This window comes from Juglans microcarpa x Juglans regia, chromosome 4S (genome assembly GCF_004785595.1).
Source record: "Juglans microcarpa x Juglans regia isolate MS1-56 chromosome 4S, Jm3101_v1.0, whole genome shotgun sequence".
Taxonomy (NCBI): Eukaryota; Viridiplantae; Streptophyta; class Magnoliopsida; order Fagales; family Juglandaceae; genus Juglans; species Juglans microcarpa x Juglans regia.
This window is the reverse complement of record NC_054601.1, coordinates 23,860,217-23,880,028: the sequence shown is the minus strand read 5'-3', so window position 1 is coordinate 23,880,028 and position 19,812 is coordinate 23,860,217. Positions and strand designations below refer to the sequence as shown.

General features: G+C 34.8%; 2 protein-coding genes across 2 annotated transcripts in view; both read right to left on the bottom strand.

The window, feature by feature from the left end:
* LOC121261882 (nuclear envelope-associated protein 2-like) overlaps positions 1-9,013 on the bottom strand; it is a 36,489-nt gene extending 27,476 nt beyond the window's left edge. The window contains exon 1 of the mRNA XM_041164289.1: positions 8,951-9,013. The gene's annotated coding sequence lies outside the window, so the exon portion shown is untranslated. The remainder of the gene's footprint in view (positions 1-8,950) is intronic.
* LOC121262171 (uncharacterized mitochondrial protein AtMg00820-like) lies at positions 4,034-6,006 on the bottom strand. Its single transcript, XM_041164574.1, has 3 exons — positions 5,606-6,006; positions 5,076-5,163; positions 4,034-4,117 (listed from the first exon to the last, which is right to left on the bottom strand). The coding sequence occupies exons 1-3, from the start codon at positions 6,004-6,006 to the stop codon at positions 4,034-4,036; spliced, it is 573 nt and encodes a 190-aa protein (XP_041020508.1).
* Positions 9,014-19,812: the final 10,799 nt, after the last annotated feature.

Here is a 19,812-nt window from a genome sequence, read left to right as displayed (position 1 = left end):
AGGTTTTCCTGTCAATTAAGGACTAGCTGGTAAACATTCCAATCCAGCTGCATGGAGAAGCATTCCTGCTCACAACTGATTCAGGTCTAGTTTAATTATACATATGAGATAAAAATTTATGAAAAATAATAAGATAATTTGTGAATAATAATGAAATATTTTAGTTAATTTTTATGAGATTTTGAGAAATGAGAGAAAAAAAAATTGAATAAAAAATTATAAAGTTAAAAAAATATTAGAATATAATTTTTTTAATATAATTTCTTTTTTAGATTTAAGAAAGTTGAATTATTTTTTTTGTATTTTTTTAGAAGTTTAAGAAAATTGTAATAATTAAATAATGATTAGATGAAAAAATAAAAAATAAAAAATATTTATATTTGAATTATATTCGATGTGATAAGATGATTAATTTGAAAGATTTATAAAACCAAACCAGCCCAAGTGATTCACCTTTTCGATCTGAGCTGATGATCATAATCGATCTCTTTGGTTCCATGCTGGATTCTTTTACTTTTTTATTCTTGGAACCAAAATATATAATTATATGATAAAAAAGCCGTACTCCAACTAGTTTTCAAAAATCAATTATTTCCATAAATTAATATATTTGTATAAATTAATTAATATATTTCTCATTAGTACTACTTCTAGCATTGAACAATATTAATTAAAAAATGACCCGCATGCATATATAATATTCTAATATTAATATACACAACGTATATGTCTCATGCAATATATATGTGATGATCATATTCTAATATGTTTGTTGGATAGTGATAGGGTTATTACTTATTTATTACTTATAGTGTATTTATTTTTTTATCATTTTATTTTAAATATTTTTTTAACATCCTTAATCATTAAGAAAAAATTAAAAAAATATATAATTTTACAAATAATTACTTTCTTAACCATTAAGTAAAATAAAAAATTAAAAAAAAAAATCAAGTACAAAAAAAGTAGTAAATAGGTAATAGAAGGTATCATTTTCCATATTTGTTGCGTGAATTACAATTTGAGAGCATACCCCACTGCTCTTATGTGCATTTTGCGACACTGATTGGGCTACCATCAAATCGATGGTGTTGATTTTCTTGAAACCTTTATTTCAATTATTAAATTTGATATTATTAGAACGGTCTTATCCATTGCTCTTGTGCCCATGTGGGAAATTTGATAGTTAGATGTCAAAAATGCTTTTCTCCATAGCTACCTTCAAGAATCTGTTTTTATGGAGCAACTGTCGAGGTTTCTCGACCATCAAATTTGATCGTTTTAGTTCCTTCTTACTTGAATTTGGTTTTTCTTGCTGTATATCTGACCCTTCTCTATTTTCTTTTCGATCCCCTGATGCAACTATATTTCTCTTTTTATATATGGATGACATCCTTCTTACTGGTTCCAATACTTTAGTTCTGAATCACTTTATTTAGACTCTCCATAGTGAATTTGATATGAAAGACTTAGGACCCTTGCATTACTTTCTTGGCATACAAGTTACTCATAATTCTCATGGTCTCTTTTTATCACAGACTCAATACGCCTTGGATATCTTACGTTGGGCTCAGATGACAAATTGTAAACCTGTTGTCACTCCCATCACATCCAAATCGAAGGACTTGGGCTTTTCTCCTCCTCTCTTGGATCCTAAATTCTATCCCAGTCTAGTTGGGGCCCTACAATACTTCACCCTCATGCGTCTCGATTTGGCTTTCAGTGTCAATCTTGTTGCTCAATACATGCACAATCCATCCCAGGCCCATTTTCAAATGGTCAAGTGGATTCTCCGATATGTTCATGGCACTGCCAATCTCGGCTTTCAGCTCTCGCCAATTTCACACTTGACCTTTATGCCTTTCCTGACGTCAATTGGGCTGGTTGTCCAGAAACATGCCACTCCACCACCGAATTTCGCACTTTTCTCGATCGAAATTGTATTTCCTAGAGAGCCAAAAAGTAGCATATTGTGTCCCACTCAAATATTGAAGCTGAATACTGAAGTCTTGCTCATACTACTGCTGAAATGACTTGGTTAGCTGCCCTACTTCGTGATCTAAGCGTTCCTTTAGACAACACTCCTTTGCTCCTCTGTGATAACCTTAGCGCCCTTCATCTAACTTGTAATCCTGTCCATCATTCTCAAAGCAAACATATCGACATCGATTACCACTTTGTGCGAGAACGTGTTGCCTTAGGCCTCATTCAGACACGCCACATTCCTACATCTCTTCAGTTAGCCGATATATTCATCAAGCCCTTATATCATGCTCATTTGATCGGCATTGCAACCAAATTGAACCTTCGACAATGGTTCAGTTTGCGCGCCAGGAGGGGAGGGTGATAACAAACAGCCCACACCTAAGATCATGCATGAGACAAAGCCTGAGATCCCAAATGGGACAACGCCTAACAAAGGCAACCATGATTCTATCCCAGGAAAAGCTCAATCAACTCAGCCATTAAGAATAGAATCTTCTCTATAAGGAAGTCGAACGTCTCCGTACATCTTGTATAATTTACACATTCCTTTCCTAAGCTTTGTATGAACACTTTGGGTGTATATTAATGTATGTTGTACACATCCCATCATAAAGGAAAATATTCACCTTATTTGATCTATTCTTTATTTTCTCTACTCATCCCATTTTATCTCATTCTATTATTACAATTTTTTTAAATTTTCGTACAAAATATAATAAATAATTCAACTTTTTTAAATCTCAATTCAACTTTTTCAAATTCGAAAACAAAAATAATATTATAAAAAATATTCTAACAATATTTTTTTTCAACATCTAAAACTATCTCATCTCATATTTGAATCCAAACCAGCCCTAAATGACCATTGATTTTTATTGTTTCTGAAACCAAGTGTCTTTTAATTTACTACGCGGGGTTTTCCTTGTAAATAACATATTAGTACGAATAATAAATACAATCTAGAAAATCTCTCATCTCTCCCTAAAAGCTTTCAAGTTTTTGGAAAATACTTTATTTAATCATTATTAGATTTCTTTATCAATGGAAACGAAATATCAATATCTTGGCATTTTGTTTTCATCAAGATCTTGTCAAGTTCGAGTATAAACTCCATGTTGAGTGTTTCTGTATCTTAGGATTAGTTGAGATGTTGTTTTTAGACACTTGATGCCAATAACGATAATAATAATAAAAAGAAGCAAAAAGCTCAGGTACAAATTTAAGAGCCTCAAATAGAAAAGAGATAAATATGATGTAAATCTTTCAATATTTATTGAGTAATTACTTCTGTCTCAAAAATTACATAGATAACAATAAATATTGTAGAACCCACTTCATATATCTGTACCTCTATTTCAGTACTTCAAATGGAATTATTCATTTGTAAAAGGCTATAAATTCGACAGTAATTGGGTGATTATACAAGAGACAATGGATGGACAGACATAAGAGTGAATGGTACTTCCAGTTATATCCAAGTCCATACAAACTACAGTGTAGTAAAAATTAATGGTTGGCAGCTACCGGCTTGAAGTAAATTATGATTCATTAATAAGGAGCAGACAAAGCTCAAAACTTTAAGGGGAGTTTCACATGGTCTACTTGAGACTACTTTCTATCTTCCAAAAGTTATAAAAATACACCTCATTTTAGTCAATCTTTTATGCACCTTTTCCAACAGTCGTGGGCAATGGAATCCTGATCTAGGGAGGAAGTTGATGCTCTCATGTAGACATTTCCAACCTTCAATTTCAGTGGGATACACATTTTTTTTTCAATTCTGTAGATCAGGCATGTCACGTAGTGGGATACACATAAGATGTGTGGCATATCTTATTACATCAAAGTAGGAAGATGGGAAAAAACAAATAAATAATGCACAACATCAACTCAGGAAAGAAGCAAAATGACATTAACTAGTCAATGATGGCCTAAGTTCGAGGGATTCGCCGAAAAAGCTAAAACATCTTAAATTAATTAATCACAAAATTAAGAAACTGACGACGAAGATGTGAGAAGGAACCTTCTCAGCAGTAGATGCCAAAGCCTAAGGCTTCACATTCCTCTCTTCCAACTTCTTCTCCAATCTACCAATTTCTTCCTCCATGTTCTTAGCTTTCGCCTCTGCTTCCTGCAAAAACATACCCACGAAAATAACATAGGTCAAAACAGAATAACTACAAATCTAAATCATGACCCCAAAAACAAAAACACTAAAGAAGAGACTAGTCATTGACTTTAAAGATTCAAACCACATGCACACTGTTGAGGAAAATATCAACTTAACTTTTCAGTCGTGTTGACTGTATTATTAGTAGAGAAATACAAGTACGATGATAGTAAGAGTCATAACAAACCAATAAGATAAAATATAAAAAATGGTTTACAACTAGATAACTAAGTCTACTGGAACTGGAATTCTAGTTTCCTACGGCTTCAACATCTTTATCTTTTACGACTGCTTTATCCTTAACACACCCCCGCAAGTCCAATGAAGTGGAAACTACATTGAGCTTGGATCGAAGTGCCGCAAATCTGAATGAAGATAGAGGCTTTGTAAAAATATTAGCTAGCTGATCCTTAGAAGATAAAAACTTCACTTCAATAAGTTTCTTGGCTACCATATCTCGCACAAAGTGAAAATCAATTTCTATGTGCTTCGTGCTAGCATGAAAAACTGGATTAGATGATAAATATGTAGTGCCTACGTTATCACACCATAAGATGGGAGGAGCTGATGTTTTAAGGCCAAGTTCCTACAGTAAGGACTGAAGCCATTGAAGTTCAGCAGCTATATTTGCAAGAGCTTTATATCCCGCTTCAGTGCTTGATCAAGCAACTGTTGCTTGTTTTTTGCAACTCCATGAGATAAGATTTGGCCCAAGGAACACACAAATCCCTCTAGTCGATCGTCGATCATCACAAGACCCAGCCCAGTCAGCATCTCAAAATGCTTGGAGAGTTTTGTTGCTTGACTTGCTAAATACAAGACCATAGTTAATGGTCAGTTTTAGATACCAAAGTAGTCGTTTTGCTGACTGCCAGTGAGAAAGTTTTGGTTTATGCATGAATTGAGATAACTTGTTTACGGTGAATGCTATGTCTGGCCTAGTGACTGACAAGTACTGGAAAGCACCAACTGTGCTACGAAAAAGTGTGGGGTCACTGAAATCTCCACTGTCAAAAGCACTGAGATTAGTAAAGGTAGCCATGAGAGTACTAATGGGTTTGGCCTCATGCATTTTTGTCTTTGCAGTATATCCATAATGTACCTATGTTGAGATAATATAAGCTGCCCGTTTGACTTAATAGCTTCAATACCCAAGAAAAAATTCAGACTTCCCAAATCCTTGATTGCAAAGTCACAATGTAGCGATTTTAACAACTCATCATGCTTGTGTGAACAGGTGATCAAAATGTCATCCACATAAATGAGAATGTACATATTGAACGTGGATGAGGTATGAATAAATAGAGAAGTGTTTGATCGTGAGTCATGAAAACCAAGGTCCAGAAGCCGATTACTAAGGCGTAGAACCACGCCTATGGGGCTTGTTTTAGGCCATAAAGGGCATTTTTTAATTTACAAACATGATTTGGAAAGTGTGGATGAGTATACCCCTGAGATTGGGTCATGAAAACCTCCTCTGTCAATGTGCCGTGTAAGAAGGCATTATGCACATCAATTTGTCTAATTTCCCAACTTGAAGAAATTATAGCAATAGATAGAATTGTTCTTACTGTGGTGGGTTTAATCACTGGACTGTAAGTTTTTGAGAAATCAACTCTAGCTTGTTGAAGATAGCCCTTGGCTACTAGACTTGCCTTGTAGCGTTCCACATCGCCATTTGCTTTCCTTTTAATCCGATAGACCCATTTTGACCTAATTACATTTCGAGCATCAGTGGGGGGTACAAGAATCCAGGTACCATTTCTGAGTAATGCATCAAATTCCTGATTCATAGCATGCCTCCATTGAAGATGCTTGGCCGCTTCGGTGTAACACGATGGTTCAACCATTAGAGACTCGGTTTCGACAATTAGGACTTTTGGGAAAGGATATATGATGGTGCCATCTGTATGTGTTTTGGGTTTAGTGATGTTATGCTTTGAGCGAGTGATCATGGGATGTTGGGATGGAGGGATATTTGAGGTTGATTGAGTACAGGGGTTTTCTGGAGGATTTGGTGCAAGGGTATCTGACGGTAATGAGGGGAAAGGTTAGAGGAGATGGTTTGGGAGTGAGGAATAACCGGATGGGCTGGAGAGGTTTGAGATGGAAAAATATTCGTGTGGGTCGGAGAGGTTTGGGCTTGATATGGAGGGACCGATGCTAACGAAGCCTGCTCTGCTGCACTGGTTGAGTAAGTATTAGACTTTAAAATGGGTATAATAAATGGTGCCGAGGAAGATTCTTGATGATTCGGAGTGGAGGACTAAAACTGATATGGGAATAATGACTCTTCAAAAACAACATTGCGAGAAATAATTATTTTTCCAGTAAGTGGGTTGAGACATTTGTAACCTTTGTGATTGTGACTATACCCAAAGAAGATACAATGAGTAGACCGAGGTTGTAAGTTGTGGTGATTATATGGTCGGAGGTTAGGCCAACAAGCACAACCAAAAACACGAAGGAATGAATAATCTGGATTACTGTGAAAAAGACAAGTGAAAGGAAATTGGTTGTGAGAGACAGGTGATGGCACCCGATTAATTAAATAGCATGCAGTATCAAATGCATCATCCCAATATTTAAGAGGAACATGACTATGAGCTAAGAGAGCTAAACCAATTTCAACAATATGATAGTGTTTACGTTTAATAGCACTATTTTGTTAATGAGTATGAGGATAAGATCTGCAATGAGAAATACCAAGAAAGGCCAATAACGTGGATAGTGAGCGAAATTCACTACCCCAGTCAGATTGAACAGATTTAATTTTACAATTGAATTGTCGCTCTACATGAGGTTGAAATTTGCGAAAAATGGTAATAGTGTCACTTTTGCAAGTTATGGGATAAAATCACGTATATCGATTATATGAGTCTAGAAAGGTAACATAATATCGTAAACCATTATGAGAAAGAATAGGTGACGGGCCCCAAACATCACTATAAATTAATTCAAGTAGTGCCGAGGCATGAGTACATGACTCAAAAAATGGTAACTGATGACTTGTAGAACTTAAACATGTAGAACATGATAGACTAGACTTAGACGCAGTTACTGGTAAAGAAAATTTCGACAAAATATGACAAACAATTTTGAAAGCTGGATGACCCATCCGAGAATGCTATTGAGGAAGCAAGGCTCGTTCACCAATAAGCGTAGATGGAGGAGAAGTTTTATTTTAAATAGAGAAGGGATAAAGCCCATTCTTACTCGGCTTGTGTAGTAGAATTTTCCCTGTTGCTTGATCATTCACAAAAAAATAGGAGGGATGAAATTCAAAGAAAGTGTTAGTAGTTGCAGTGAATTTTTGAATAGAAATTAAATTCTTTGTAATTTGCGGCACATGAAGCACATTATGAAGTAAAAAGGAAAGTGTAGGAGTAGAAAGTTTAGAGGTGCCAAGATGTGTAATGGTCAAACCAGTGCCATTACCAACGCAGATTTGATCTGGGCCAGTATATGCTTCAGCAGTAATATTGAGATTGGAGAGATCTGAGGTCAAGTGATGAGTAGCACCCATGTCTAAATACCAGTTCAGATCATTTGATTGGGACAAACCAGTGTAATATGCTTGCATAGGGGATGGATCATGCTCATAAGATTCATCATAGCGATGATAACAACGTAAAGCAGTATGACCCGGTTTGTTACATACTTGACAAACAGGTCGAGATTTGGATGAATTTGAGCTTCGACCACGACCTTTGCCACGATTGAAGCGACCATAGCACTAGTACTGAAACCATAGGCACGCCCAGAGCTGCGTCCACCATGAGACCCACGTGAACGAGATGTAAAATTTGCACCTCCTAGAGTAAGATCATTGGGTGCTTGGTGATGTTCCAGCCAAATTTCATGGGCTATCAGATGCCCATATAGATCCTCCAAAGAGAGTGGGTCGACTCGGGTTGTCACGGATGTAACAAAAGAATCGTATTTGGGTCCTAGACCCGCAAGCAAAAATGAGACCAACTCAAATTCATTGAGTGGTTGATCACCAGTGGCCAATGCATCAGCAAGGGTAGTAAATTTATGGAAATAGTCTAAGATAGAGGAACCACCTTTCTTGAGTGTAGCTAATTGATAATGAAGATTCATGGATCTAGCGCAGAATGTGGAGGTAAACATTATTTCCAATGTCGACCAGACCTGATGAGAAGTTTGGCATTTGATGACATGGGCAAGGACCATTTTGGAGAGGGATGAATTTAGAGTAGAAAGAATTAATTGGTCTTGCATGATCCATTGCATAAAAACAAGGTTGGGCACGGTTTGATTGGTAGTGGTAGTGATCATGGGGGAAGGACAAAAGGATGATCCATCGACAAAGGAAAATAGATGCTAACCTTTGAGATAGGGGACAACCTACGCTTTCCATAGTAGGTAATTATCTCTTGTGAGCTTAATGAGAGTAAAGTTGGGAAGGGATGTAGTGGGTGTAGGGAAGATGTTTGTAAATATAGGTGGATGAACAAAAGGAGAAGAGACGTGAGTCTCTGATACTGGTGGAGTTGAATATGCCATGTCTGACGTTAGTCTTAAGCTCTTGATACCATATTGAGGAAAATATCAACTTAACTTTTTAGTTGTGTTGACTGTATTATTAGTAGAGAAATACAAGTACGATGACAGTAGGAGTCATAACAAACCGATAAGAGAAAATATAAAAACTGGTTTACAACTAGATAACTAAGTCTACTGGAATTGGAATTCTAGTTTTCTACGGCTGCCTAATCCTTAACACACAATATTTGAAAAAGAACCTAGAATCTCAAGATGATATGTCTGTCTTGTTAGAGTTTCTAAAGCATATGATTGCTCCTGAGATGTTAAGCGGGTCCAAACCTCCTTCAACTCCGCTGCCAACGAAATCACGTTCCGTCGAAAGCTCTGTTTCTTCTCATTCAAGTTTTTTAACAAAGAATCAATATGTCCAGCAAGTATCACCGACGTAACCTCCTATGCCCGTCATGACGAAGAAGACGATGGCTTCTCCTCCAAAATTGACACGAGGATTATAATATTTTTCTCTTCGGTATCGAATAATGGCGGTGGATTTGTTGATAAAGACCATACAGCGAATCAAGTCGTAGGGACTAGGGAATGGTGATCCATGCCACTTGCAGTGCAATACATTATGTTCCACATATCTGCATTTAAAAACGGTAGGTGTGCATTAATTTGAGAGGTCTACACACGTGAGATTTTTAAAAGATTACAGAAAGACAAATACATTTTTGGAGGACCGGTGACATCGAAAGCACTGAAACGGATTTGACAAATTTTAACTGAAAAATAAAAATCACAAATTTGATGCCAATTCGAATCTTTCTCCATACTATTCATCATTTTCTCTGGAAAAACTGATACATTATTATTATTATTTTTATTTCTGAAAAAATCCACTTCAAGAAGATAAAGCTCATCTGTTTTCAAATACGACACATACATTTCCCCATCTAATCAACTTCTTGAGAGAGGGAGAATGTTAGATAGAGATTCACTCCAAAAAGCATGTCAATCTCACCAAATAAACCATTAGTTAGCGGAGGGTGAGGCAATAAATTAAGAATTTTATTACCTACCAATTTATGTATTAATGTTATTGTATTTATATTTTAAATTTGAATTACTATTATTTTTAATAAAATTTATTTTTTATCAAACATATTAAATAAATACACGTATTAATACATAAAATTACTTAAAATTAGATTTTTCTTTAAATTAAATGGGTCCGTGAAAGTATACGCTCAGAAATTAGAACTTAAGCTGATTTCAAAAACTCGGCTTTGTATTCTCATCGGGAAAATTCAAACTCCAAGAAAAATACTACTTTCTTTTATAACTCAAAAAGCTGATCCTAAACTCGAGGAAAACCATGATTCACTAGCAAAACGTTGCTTAACAAAACCAACCCACTTAATTCATTGGTTGCCGAGAAAAAGGATCGAGAAACAGCTTTTCGATACAGAAAATGAATGAGCTTCCGGGTTTTGTCTTATTTCCTCTTCCTCTCTACATCGCTGTCACGAGCTAAAGCTACTTGAGAAGCAAGCATTAATGCATAATCTCATGGCACAGATTCGGCCTCAGATGCCATCAGACGATCAAGAAATGGAAGGCGAATCGGTAGCGTCCAGGAGCCAACCGTAACAGCCTTTGCGATTTCGGATTTTTTTCCCCTCTAACTAAATAAAAATAGATAAATAAATTACATACGAGAGGATCATGTTTTGTCTGTACCTGTATTTTAGAGACGTCTTTGCCCGGAGACACAGATGATTTTAGGTTCGAAGTTGTCCGACCCTCGGACTTCATTGTCCGACAATTATAAATTGTCCAAGGGTCGGACAAATTATATGATTAATTGTCCGAGGGTGATTAATTTAATTTTATAAAAACTGACTAAAGGGTAAAAGAATGTCAATTTTTATAAAAATAAATTTATTTTTAATTAAATTACATGATTAATAAGTTGATTGAATTTATTTTCTTCTAAATTATACAAGAAGATTATGTTTTAAAATTTTTAATCCAAATTCAAATACCATTATTATTGTTTTGAAATTTAAAAAAAGTTAAATTGTTTATTATATTATATGTGTAAATTTGATAAAATTGTAATGATGAGATAAGATGAGATGAGATCACTTCTCAATCCAAGTAGGCCTTAAATGCCTTTTGAGACAAAATTACATTAGTATCCCTCAGTCCATATGTCATAGCAGTAGCCATTTGGAATCTTTTGCACGTTCAGCTTGTTTTCACATTGGGCTTAAATTTTATTTCGGGCTTATGGGCTTGTAGTCATGTTAATTGTTAATTTGTTATGTTTTATGGGTTTAATGGAGAATATGGATTTATGAGAATTCAGGCCCACGAAAATTAGACTATTTTTTGGATTAAAATGAAAATTTTAGATTTTTTTAAAAAATAGATTATTTTAACATCTTAAGTTTTAATTACAAAATACCTATTTAATTAGAAACTTATATAAATTACGTGCTTATTTTATAGGTGATCGATTATATGACAGAAATATTGGATTAGCACTATAAGATAAGTAGTTTGGTAATTATATATATTACTATTAAAGTCAGTTGTTTGGAAGTTAATGTTTATGTACCACGCATGTCATGATATCTACAAGCACGTCATTCTTCATAATTCATGATCATGTTTCATTCCGCATATTATAGTTATGTATGTATTATGTATTTCATTCATCTTATGCCGCATAAGACACATAAGTTTTCATAAGTTCAAGTGTAAAATAAGCTCATAACAATTAATAAAATGATCATTTAGATTCATGGTACTAATAAGATTTTATGGGTGTATGTACAAGACATGGACCTAAGTGTGACCCACCATAATATGCTACGATACTATTAGTGGTTTCCCTTGTGGCTATAGGACGTGGGTCGGTGCACAACCTTACACACATGGTTAAGTGTGTGGACTAATAAGATAAGTCATGCATGTTATAAGAATATGTTTTATGAAAAATATTATATTGAGTATGTTTACTTTATGATGAGTTTCTTATTGAGTATACGACTCATTTTAGTTTGTTTTATATTTTTAAACCATCACAGATGGAAAAATTTATGAAGATGGAGCTATAGGACGATACTTGGCACAGGGACTCGAGATAGAGGCTTAAATCATATACAGAGATTTTAAGTCATGGTTTTTACAATACAAAGTTTGAAATTTTTTTAATAAATACTTCCACGCTCTGTTTTATGATTTTAATATTTTAATACATAACGACTTTATTTATTATAAGGAAGAGTTCTGTTACATACAATCGCTTTTGTGTATTCTTTACATATTCCACTAATATGATTGACTAAAATAGTTATTTTATATTAAAAAAATAATACAGTTAATCACATTAATGGAGTGCGCAAAAGAGTACGCAAAAATAAATGCACATAGAATTTTTGTATAAGCAATCTTTATATTTGACATCTCGTTAAGAAAATAATTTAGTCAAGATCAATAGTAGCACACTAGCTCGATCCTTTCTTCTTTTTTTTTTTTTCTTTTTTTGCACAAGTAGACTACTATTTTTATATATGAAAAAAAAACCCAGTACATCAGAAATTGTCTAAAACCATGAAACTTAATTATATAGATGAAAGAGGTGGATCCTTTCCACTATGAAATAAAAACATAGAAGGAGGAATTTGGATTAGAGGGATGTTGTCGTAGGCTTGCGTTGCCGCTGCCCATTGCGCCAGATTGTACGCGCATCGATTCGTGGAACGATATATTTTCCCAGCTTCCCATTCTCTGAAAGAAAGGACATGATGCTTGATGTCACCCATGGTTGGAATCATGGTCCAATCTTGTACAACAACAGAGTTGGATATTGCCTCTATGGTATGCTTGAGTCCCCTTCCAATAAAATTTTTTGCAGGCCCAATCATTTTGCTTCAGTAATTGCCATCAAGGCTACCTTAGCTTCTCCTAAGTTTGGACTAACATAACAGATGAAATCAGTAATTGCATAGATAGCTTTTCCTAAATCATTCCAACATATGGCTGCTATTATAGAACCTTGGGCCCTTACTGCGATGTCGAATCTGATCAGAAAATGGCCTGTTGGGTGACGCCTTAGTTCCATTTTGAATGAATGATCATTAACATTTACCCAAGTAGCTAAATGTTGATTGCAAGTTAAGGAGACAGACTCTATGAAGGAAAAATGTGTTAGAGAGGAAGGAACCTGATTATGGATTTTATTGTTTCTGAGGAAGCAAAGACTATCCATAGTTATAAGAGCAAAAAGTTGGAAGGGATGACAGTCTTCCTCAGGGATTTTTAGGATAGCTGAAGGGTTGATGATGTTTTTTAGCCAAATTAGATAGGGCTGTCTTGCAAAAGAAGAGATGTCAATTGGCCATTTAAAATGCCTCCACAGAATTATAGAGTAAATGCAATTGAGGAAAAGATGGGAGATGTCTTCTGATTTTGTGTTGCACAAAGGATAGAGAATTTGATCTTCATCAAGATGCATGACATTGTTGATCTTTGCTTTGGTAGGAAGGATATCATGACTTATTTTCCAGAAAAATAATTTCAATCTATCCTGCACTTTCAATTTCCATAAAATCTTCCAATTGAGGGGTCGATTATTGGGGTCGATTATTGGGGTTGGAAAGATTGTTATCCTTGACAAGGGCAGCATATGCTGATTTAACCGAAAATTTTCCAGAGGAATGATGAACCCAATTGATCTTATCTTGAACATCCTGAAAATTATGGTTGGCCAGAGGAATTTTTTTTATTTCTCTTGATGAATGATTCGAGAAAAGAGTATTGAGGAGATGAACATTCCAATGTCTTGGTTCCTCAAGAATGAGTTCCGAAACATGCATGTTTAATCAGGTTCAAGGTTGTTATCAGGATTTGGGTCAAGGATGAAATTGTGAATGGTGGGGATCCAGGGGTCAGTCCAAGCCTTAGTAGAACTTCCGTTATTGATTTGATAATAGACACTAGATCTCAAAAAGTCTTTCTGTTTGAGCAAACTTTTCCAGAATCGAGAATCGGAAGCTTTAGGAGTAGCTTCCAGAAAAGCTTTAGAACCAAGGTATTTTTTTGAGATGGCCTCCTTCCAAAGACTATTTTGTCCATTAAAAAGAGACCAAACATTTTTAAAAACTAGAGCAGAATTAAAAGAAGACATATTTCTGATGCCAAGTCCTCCCAAAGATTTAGGAATGTAAATAGACTTCCAAGATTTTGGAGTAAATTTCTCTTTCTCTCTATTTTCATACCCTCACCAGAATCTATGGAAAAGAGAATCCAGGTTATTAGTAATTGCTTTAGGAACAATAGTGGATGGCATCACATATGAAGGAATGGAACTTGCTACTACTCTTATGAGAACGTTTTTCGCAACTTGAGAGAGAATCTTTGATTTCCAAACCTGGAGCTTGTTTTGGACTTTCCCCAAGTCCGTAATTTTTTTTTTCCTATCGGCACCATTGGAGAGAGGTAACCCTAGATATCTGGAATTTGGGGGGAAACTCTGAAGTTGAAGAAGCTTTTAACATCGTTGATGGAGGCAAGAGTGACATTTTTGCTAAAGTGGAGAGAGGATTTGGTTTCATAAATACTTTGACCAGACCATTGATTGTAAATCTTCAGGCAATCAGAGAATTTTTTAGCATTAATAGCAGATGCTAACCCAAACAGAAATAGGTCGTCAGCAAAAAGGAGATGAGTAATGAAAGGGCCACCTGTAGAGAGCTTGATACCCTTGAGACCATTGGATTGTTTTTTTTTTTTTTTTTTTTGAGTAATGAGTCTAGACAGAATCTCGGTGCCAAGAATGAAGAGAAAAGGCGAGAACATATCACCTTGGCGTAGTCCTCTGGAAGGATGAAAGCAACATTGCGGGGAGCCAATGATGATGATTGAATAGGTCACCGTGGTGATGCATTCTTTGATCCAATTGATCCATTGTTGTCTAAAACCCGCATATTTTAGGATATCAAGGAGAAATGACCATTCCATGGAATCAAAAGCATTAGCCATGTCGATCTTAATGGCCATTTGACCTATTCTTCCCCTTATTTTTTTCATACAATGGAATATTTCTTGGGCCAAAATAGTATTATCTTGAATAAGGTGCCCAGATAAGAAAGCAGATTGGCACGGAGAGATGATGATAGGGAGGATGGGTTTAAGCCTATTAACAATAATTTTTGCTATAATTTTATAGCAAACATTGGACAGGCTTATGAGTCTGAAATGATTGATATCATTTGGGTTGCCCACTTTTGGGATCAGAACTGAATTAGTGTGATTAAGTTCCTTTAATAGTTTCCCATGGATAAAGAAACTCCTAACTGCGGCAATCAAGTCCAATTTAATGACTTCCCAAAAGGTTTTGTAAAATAGACTCGTAAAACCATCTGAACCAGGAGCCTTGGTGGAAGGGAGATTTTTACCAATGGAAGCAATTTCCTCTTCATTAGAAATTTTACAAAGAAAGTCATTATCTAAATCAGAGATTTTCCTTGGGAACAAGGAATCCATGTTGACTGGCGATGTAGGATGAGAAGAAGAAAAGACTGCTTGAAAGTGTTCTTGAATCTTGGAAGAGATTATGGTTTGATCAACCGTCCAATTATTTCTTCCTAGCTTGAGACAATCAATATCGATTGAAAGAGGCCCAATGGGTTCTTTGCCAGATTTCAGAGAGTCGGACTGCTTTGTGTTGGGGGGTAAGGCCAGGGGGACATTGCATTGATTATCTGCATTCATGGAGCAATGGTTTAATGATGTGCATGACACATGGAGTGACAGGGGTTCATTGGCAGACAAATGTGTCGGTGACGCAAGGCTCAAATTATTGATCATAAAATTTTGGCTGCTCTCCTTAATGGGATCTAAAGCCTTTGTCTGGTGGGTTGAAACAATTCCACGTGGCGATATGACTGAGTCCTGATACAGTGATTTGGAATGAACAGTGTTACCCCATAGGGTTTCTCCTTCTTCGCCTGGTAGTACAGAGAAAAGCTTCTTGATACAAAGTTTCTTCATTTGGCCTTCTTCTGTATTGACAATAATCGATTTTCCTTTCCCCAGGTGCTCAACTGTTGTTCTTTATGGCTGGATTGCTTGTTTCCGAACCTTCATGAAACATTGGGATGATTGATTCTTTAATGCGAACTGGCAGAAGGGTAAGAGGGATGAAGTTCATTTGGTCTGATAGATGTAGGGCCAGGGTGCTTTGTTGGTCTCTTTGGGTTTCTTCGAAAAGCATATGTCTTCTTAACTGTTGGGACTCTACTCTCATCCAAGGACCGAAAAAAAGTTCCTTCGCTGAATTGAGAAAAATATGGCATGACTGTAGAAGATGACCAATTCTTCCACAACCGTAACAGAATTTCGAAAGCTGTTCAGATTTAAAACTGATCTTTGTTGGTTGACGATTGGGGTGCAGAAGAGTGAACCCTTCGTAAAGGGGATTTTCTGTGTTAATTTCTGCACGAATCCATAGACATTGTTTGACCCCATTGGTAGGAAGGAAAACTTGATCAATTTCGAGTAAATAACCCAGCACTCTTCCCATTTTTGCTGCATTGTCTTCAGTCATCATTTATAGGGGTAACCCATATATTTGGATCCAAAAAGTCGAATGGATTAGGTCTATTTCTTGAAGATTTAAACTTGGAGGCCATTCTTTGAGCACCATATGATAATCCTTAAAATTCCAAGGCCTTTGTAAAAAAACTCGATTTTTCACAGTGAAAAGGAATACATTAGGTCCTAAATCTTCAATGGTAAGTCCTTTTATGAAGCTCCAAATCGCACGAATTGTGAAATGAAAAATGTTAGTATTTTTAATAATTTATTTTCTTTCCGTTGGCTTTAGTAGCCATTGGTTAACTGGCTTGTCTTTATTATGACCCCTTAGTTTTACTTTAATTGTTTTTTATTGTTATGCCCTTATTACATCTGGACGTTGGCGCCTTTAATTTTTTTTTCCCATTATGTCCATTATGTCCAGAGTCGTTCTTTGTCCCGTTTATATATATATATATATATATATATATATATATATATATTAGTTTGGTCTTTTGGTATGGGTGTGGCGTTTACTTGAGAAAAAAATGAGATAAGAAAAATAAGTTTAGAGAGAATATATTTTTTAGAGTATTTTTAGATAAAAGAAATGTGTTCTTTTGGTGGAGATTTGAGCTTAATCTCTTGTGCAGAGTTGATTGGGTTATACGACGATCAATTGTGCTGTTGTATGCTGAAAAAGTCAAGTCAAGAAGAGTTCTGTTGTACCTATTAATTTGAAACTTTGTACACCGCAGAGGATTTGAATCTCCTTAAAGAGAACAATATTTCCATGCCTCAGTCAAAATCGGTTTAGTTTGAATGTTAATTTAATTATAATTTTTATTACATTATTATATATTTCTCTAACAATTTAAGGAGAATTCAAATGGAGTCTACAATCGAAAAGTGTACGGAAAGCGGTGGACGTCTCAATAAGCCATTTCAATTTGTTGAAGGGTGGTGGGCAAATTCTGGTGTCAATAGGCATATCTGCTATGATAAAGGTTTGTTTAAAAATTATACTCCTTCTAAAGTAGAGAAAAATATTACACTTGGTGATTCTAGTAAAACCAAGGTTAATGTTGGGAGTAGTGAAGTCGAACTGAAATTTACCTTTGGGTATACTTTGACTCTCAAAGATGTGCTTTATGCACCGTATATGAGGAATAATTTGATGTCAAGTTTTTTACTCAACAAAGTGGGTTTCAAACAAACTATTGAATCCAATAATTTTGTTATAACGAAAAATTGAGTTTTTGTGGGCAATGGTTATGTTTGTGATGATATGTTTAAATTGAATGTTAAGCATAAAGTATCGAATGTTTCTATTTACATGCTTTCTTCTTTAGATTTTTGGCATGCACGTTTAAGTCATATCAATAGTAGATATGTTGCTATCATGAGTAGTTTAGGATTAATTCCCAAACTGATAAATGATTTTAAAAAATGTGAAGTTTGTAATCAAGCAAAAATTACAAAATGACCTCATAGAAGTGTTGAAAACAATACGGAATTGTTAGATATAATTCACACCGATCTTTGTGAATTGGAAGGAATTTTAACTTATGGAGGAAATAGATATTTTATCACTTTTATTGATGATTTTTCAAAATATGCGTATGTTTATTTATTAAAAAATAAAAGTGATGCTTTTGAAAAATTTAAAGAATTCTTCCATGAAGTTGAAAATCAATTTGGAGAAAGATTAAAAGATTTAGAAGTGATAGAGGCCGAGAGTATGATTCAAATGAGTTTAATACTTTTGTTCAGTCCATGAGAATTATTCATGAAACTACTGCACCATACTCACCTGCATCTAAGAGTGTGGCTGAGAGAAGAAATAGAACGTTGATTAAGTTGACGAATGCTATACTTATTGATTCAAGCACTCCTTAAAGTTTTTGGGGTGAAGCAGTTTTAACTGTTTGTCATGTTTTAAATAGGGTGCTTTACAAAAATTCAAAAACTATACCTTTTGAATTTTGGAGAGGGTATAAGCCAAATTTGGGATATTTTAAAATTTGGGGTTGTTTGGCCTTTGTAAGGCTAATTGATCCTTAAAGGCCCAAATTGAGTATTAGAACTACCACTTGTGTCGTTCTTGGATATGCAAAAAATAGCACAGCCTATAAATTTTTTGATATTGGAAAAAAATTATTTTTGAATCAGGCGATGCAATTTTTCATGAAGAAAAATTTCTTTTTAAATAAAAAAATAGGGGGGTCAAGTATTTAGAAAAAATAATTTTTCTAAAACTAGTTCTTCTACTTCTTTAGAAAGTGAAGAAATTTTTGAGTTAAGGAGTAAGAGAGTTAGAATTGAAAAAGATTTTAGTCCCGATTATTATATTTAAAATTTTGAGGAAAATCCAAAAAATTTACAAGAAGTTTTAGCATCACCTGATTTTGTATTTTAGAAAGAGGCTGTGGATGATGAGATGGATTCACTAATTTCTAATAAAACTTGGAAATTAGTTGAATTACCACTAGGTTGCAAATCCATAGGGTGTAAATGGGTCCTTAGAAAAAAATTTAGACCAGATGGAAGAGTTGAAAAATTCAAGGCCAGACTAGTTGCAAAAGATTTTAAGCAAAAAGCTGCCCTTGATTTTTTTGATACTTTTGCTCTAGTTACAATAATAACATCCATTAGATTATTAATTGCCATTGCATCAATTTTTAATTTAAGGATTCATCAAATGGATGTTAAAACAACTTTTTTAAATGGAGACCTAGATGAAGAAATTTATATGGATCAACCTGAAAGCTTTGTAGAGCCTGACCAAGAAAGCAAAGTGTGTAAATTGACAAAATCTCTATATGGCTTAAAACAGCCCCTAAACAATGGCATGAGAAATTTGACTCTTGCATGATTGAAAATGGGTATAAGTCAAATGAAAGTGATAAATGTATTTATCATAAATCTTAGAAAAATTCACATGTTATTATTAGCCTATATGTTGATGATTTATTGATATTTGGTTCTAATTTGCATGTCATAAATGAAACAAAAAGCATGTTTAGTAACCATTTTGATATGAAGGATCTTGGTGAGGCTAATTTTATATTGAGTATGAAAATCACTAAAACATGTGATGGTATTTTTCTTGATCATTCGCATTACGTAAAAAAATTATTGAATAAGTATAATTATGTTGGATGCAAGCATGTTGTTACTCCTTTTGATTCTAGTGTTCATTTATTTTCTATTGAAAATGAAGATGATGATGTGATTAATCAAGAGAAATATGTTAGCATGATTGGGAGTTTAAGCTATGCGGCTGATTGTACTAGACATGACATTGGTTATGCGGTAGGAGTACTTGGTAGATTTACTACCAAACCTAGAAGAGACCATTGGTTTGCAATGGATCAGATAATAAAATATTTATCTGGTACAAAATATTATGGCTTGTTTTATAAAAGATATCCTGCTGTACTTGAAGGTTTTAGTGATGCTGATTGGAATACCTTGTCAGGTGATTTTCTTTTAACTACTGGTTATATTTTTACCTTGAGTGGTGATGTTGGAGTCTAAAAAACAAACGATTATTG

Excerpts from the sequence above, each read along its gene's own strand:
- LOC121262171 (XM_041164574.1), bottom strand. The coding sequence starts at position 6,006 with ATGGTTGAACCATCGTGTTACACCGAAGCGGCCAAGCATCTTCAATGG. Across the intron at positions 5,164-5,605 it reads TTCATGACCCAATCTCAGGG|TGGAGATTTCAGTGACCCCA; the intron begins GTATACTCATCC and ends TGCTTTTGACAG. Across the intron at positions 4,118-5,075 it reads GGCCAGACATAGCATTCACC|GAAGCAGAGGCGAAAGCTAA; the intron begins GTAAACAAGTTA and ends ATGTTTTTGCAG.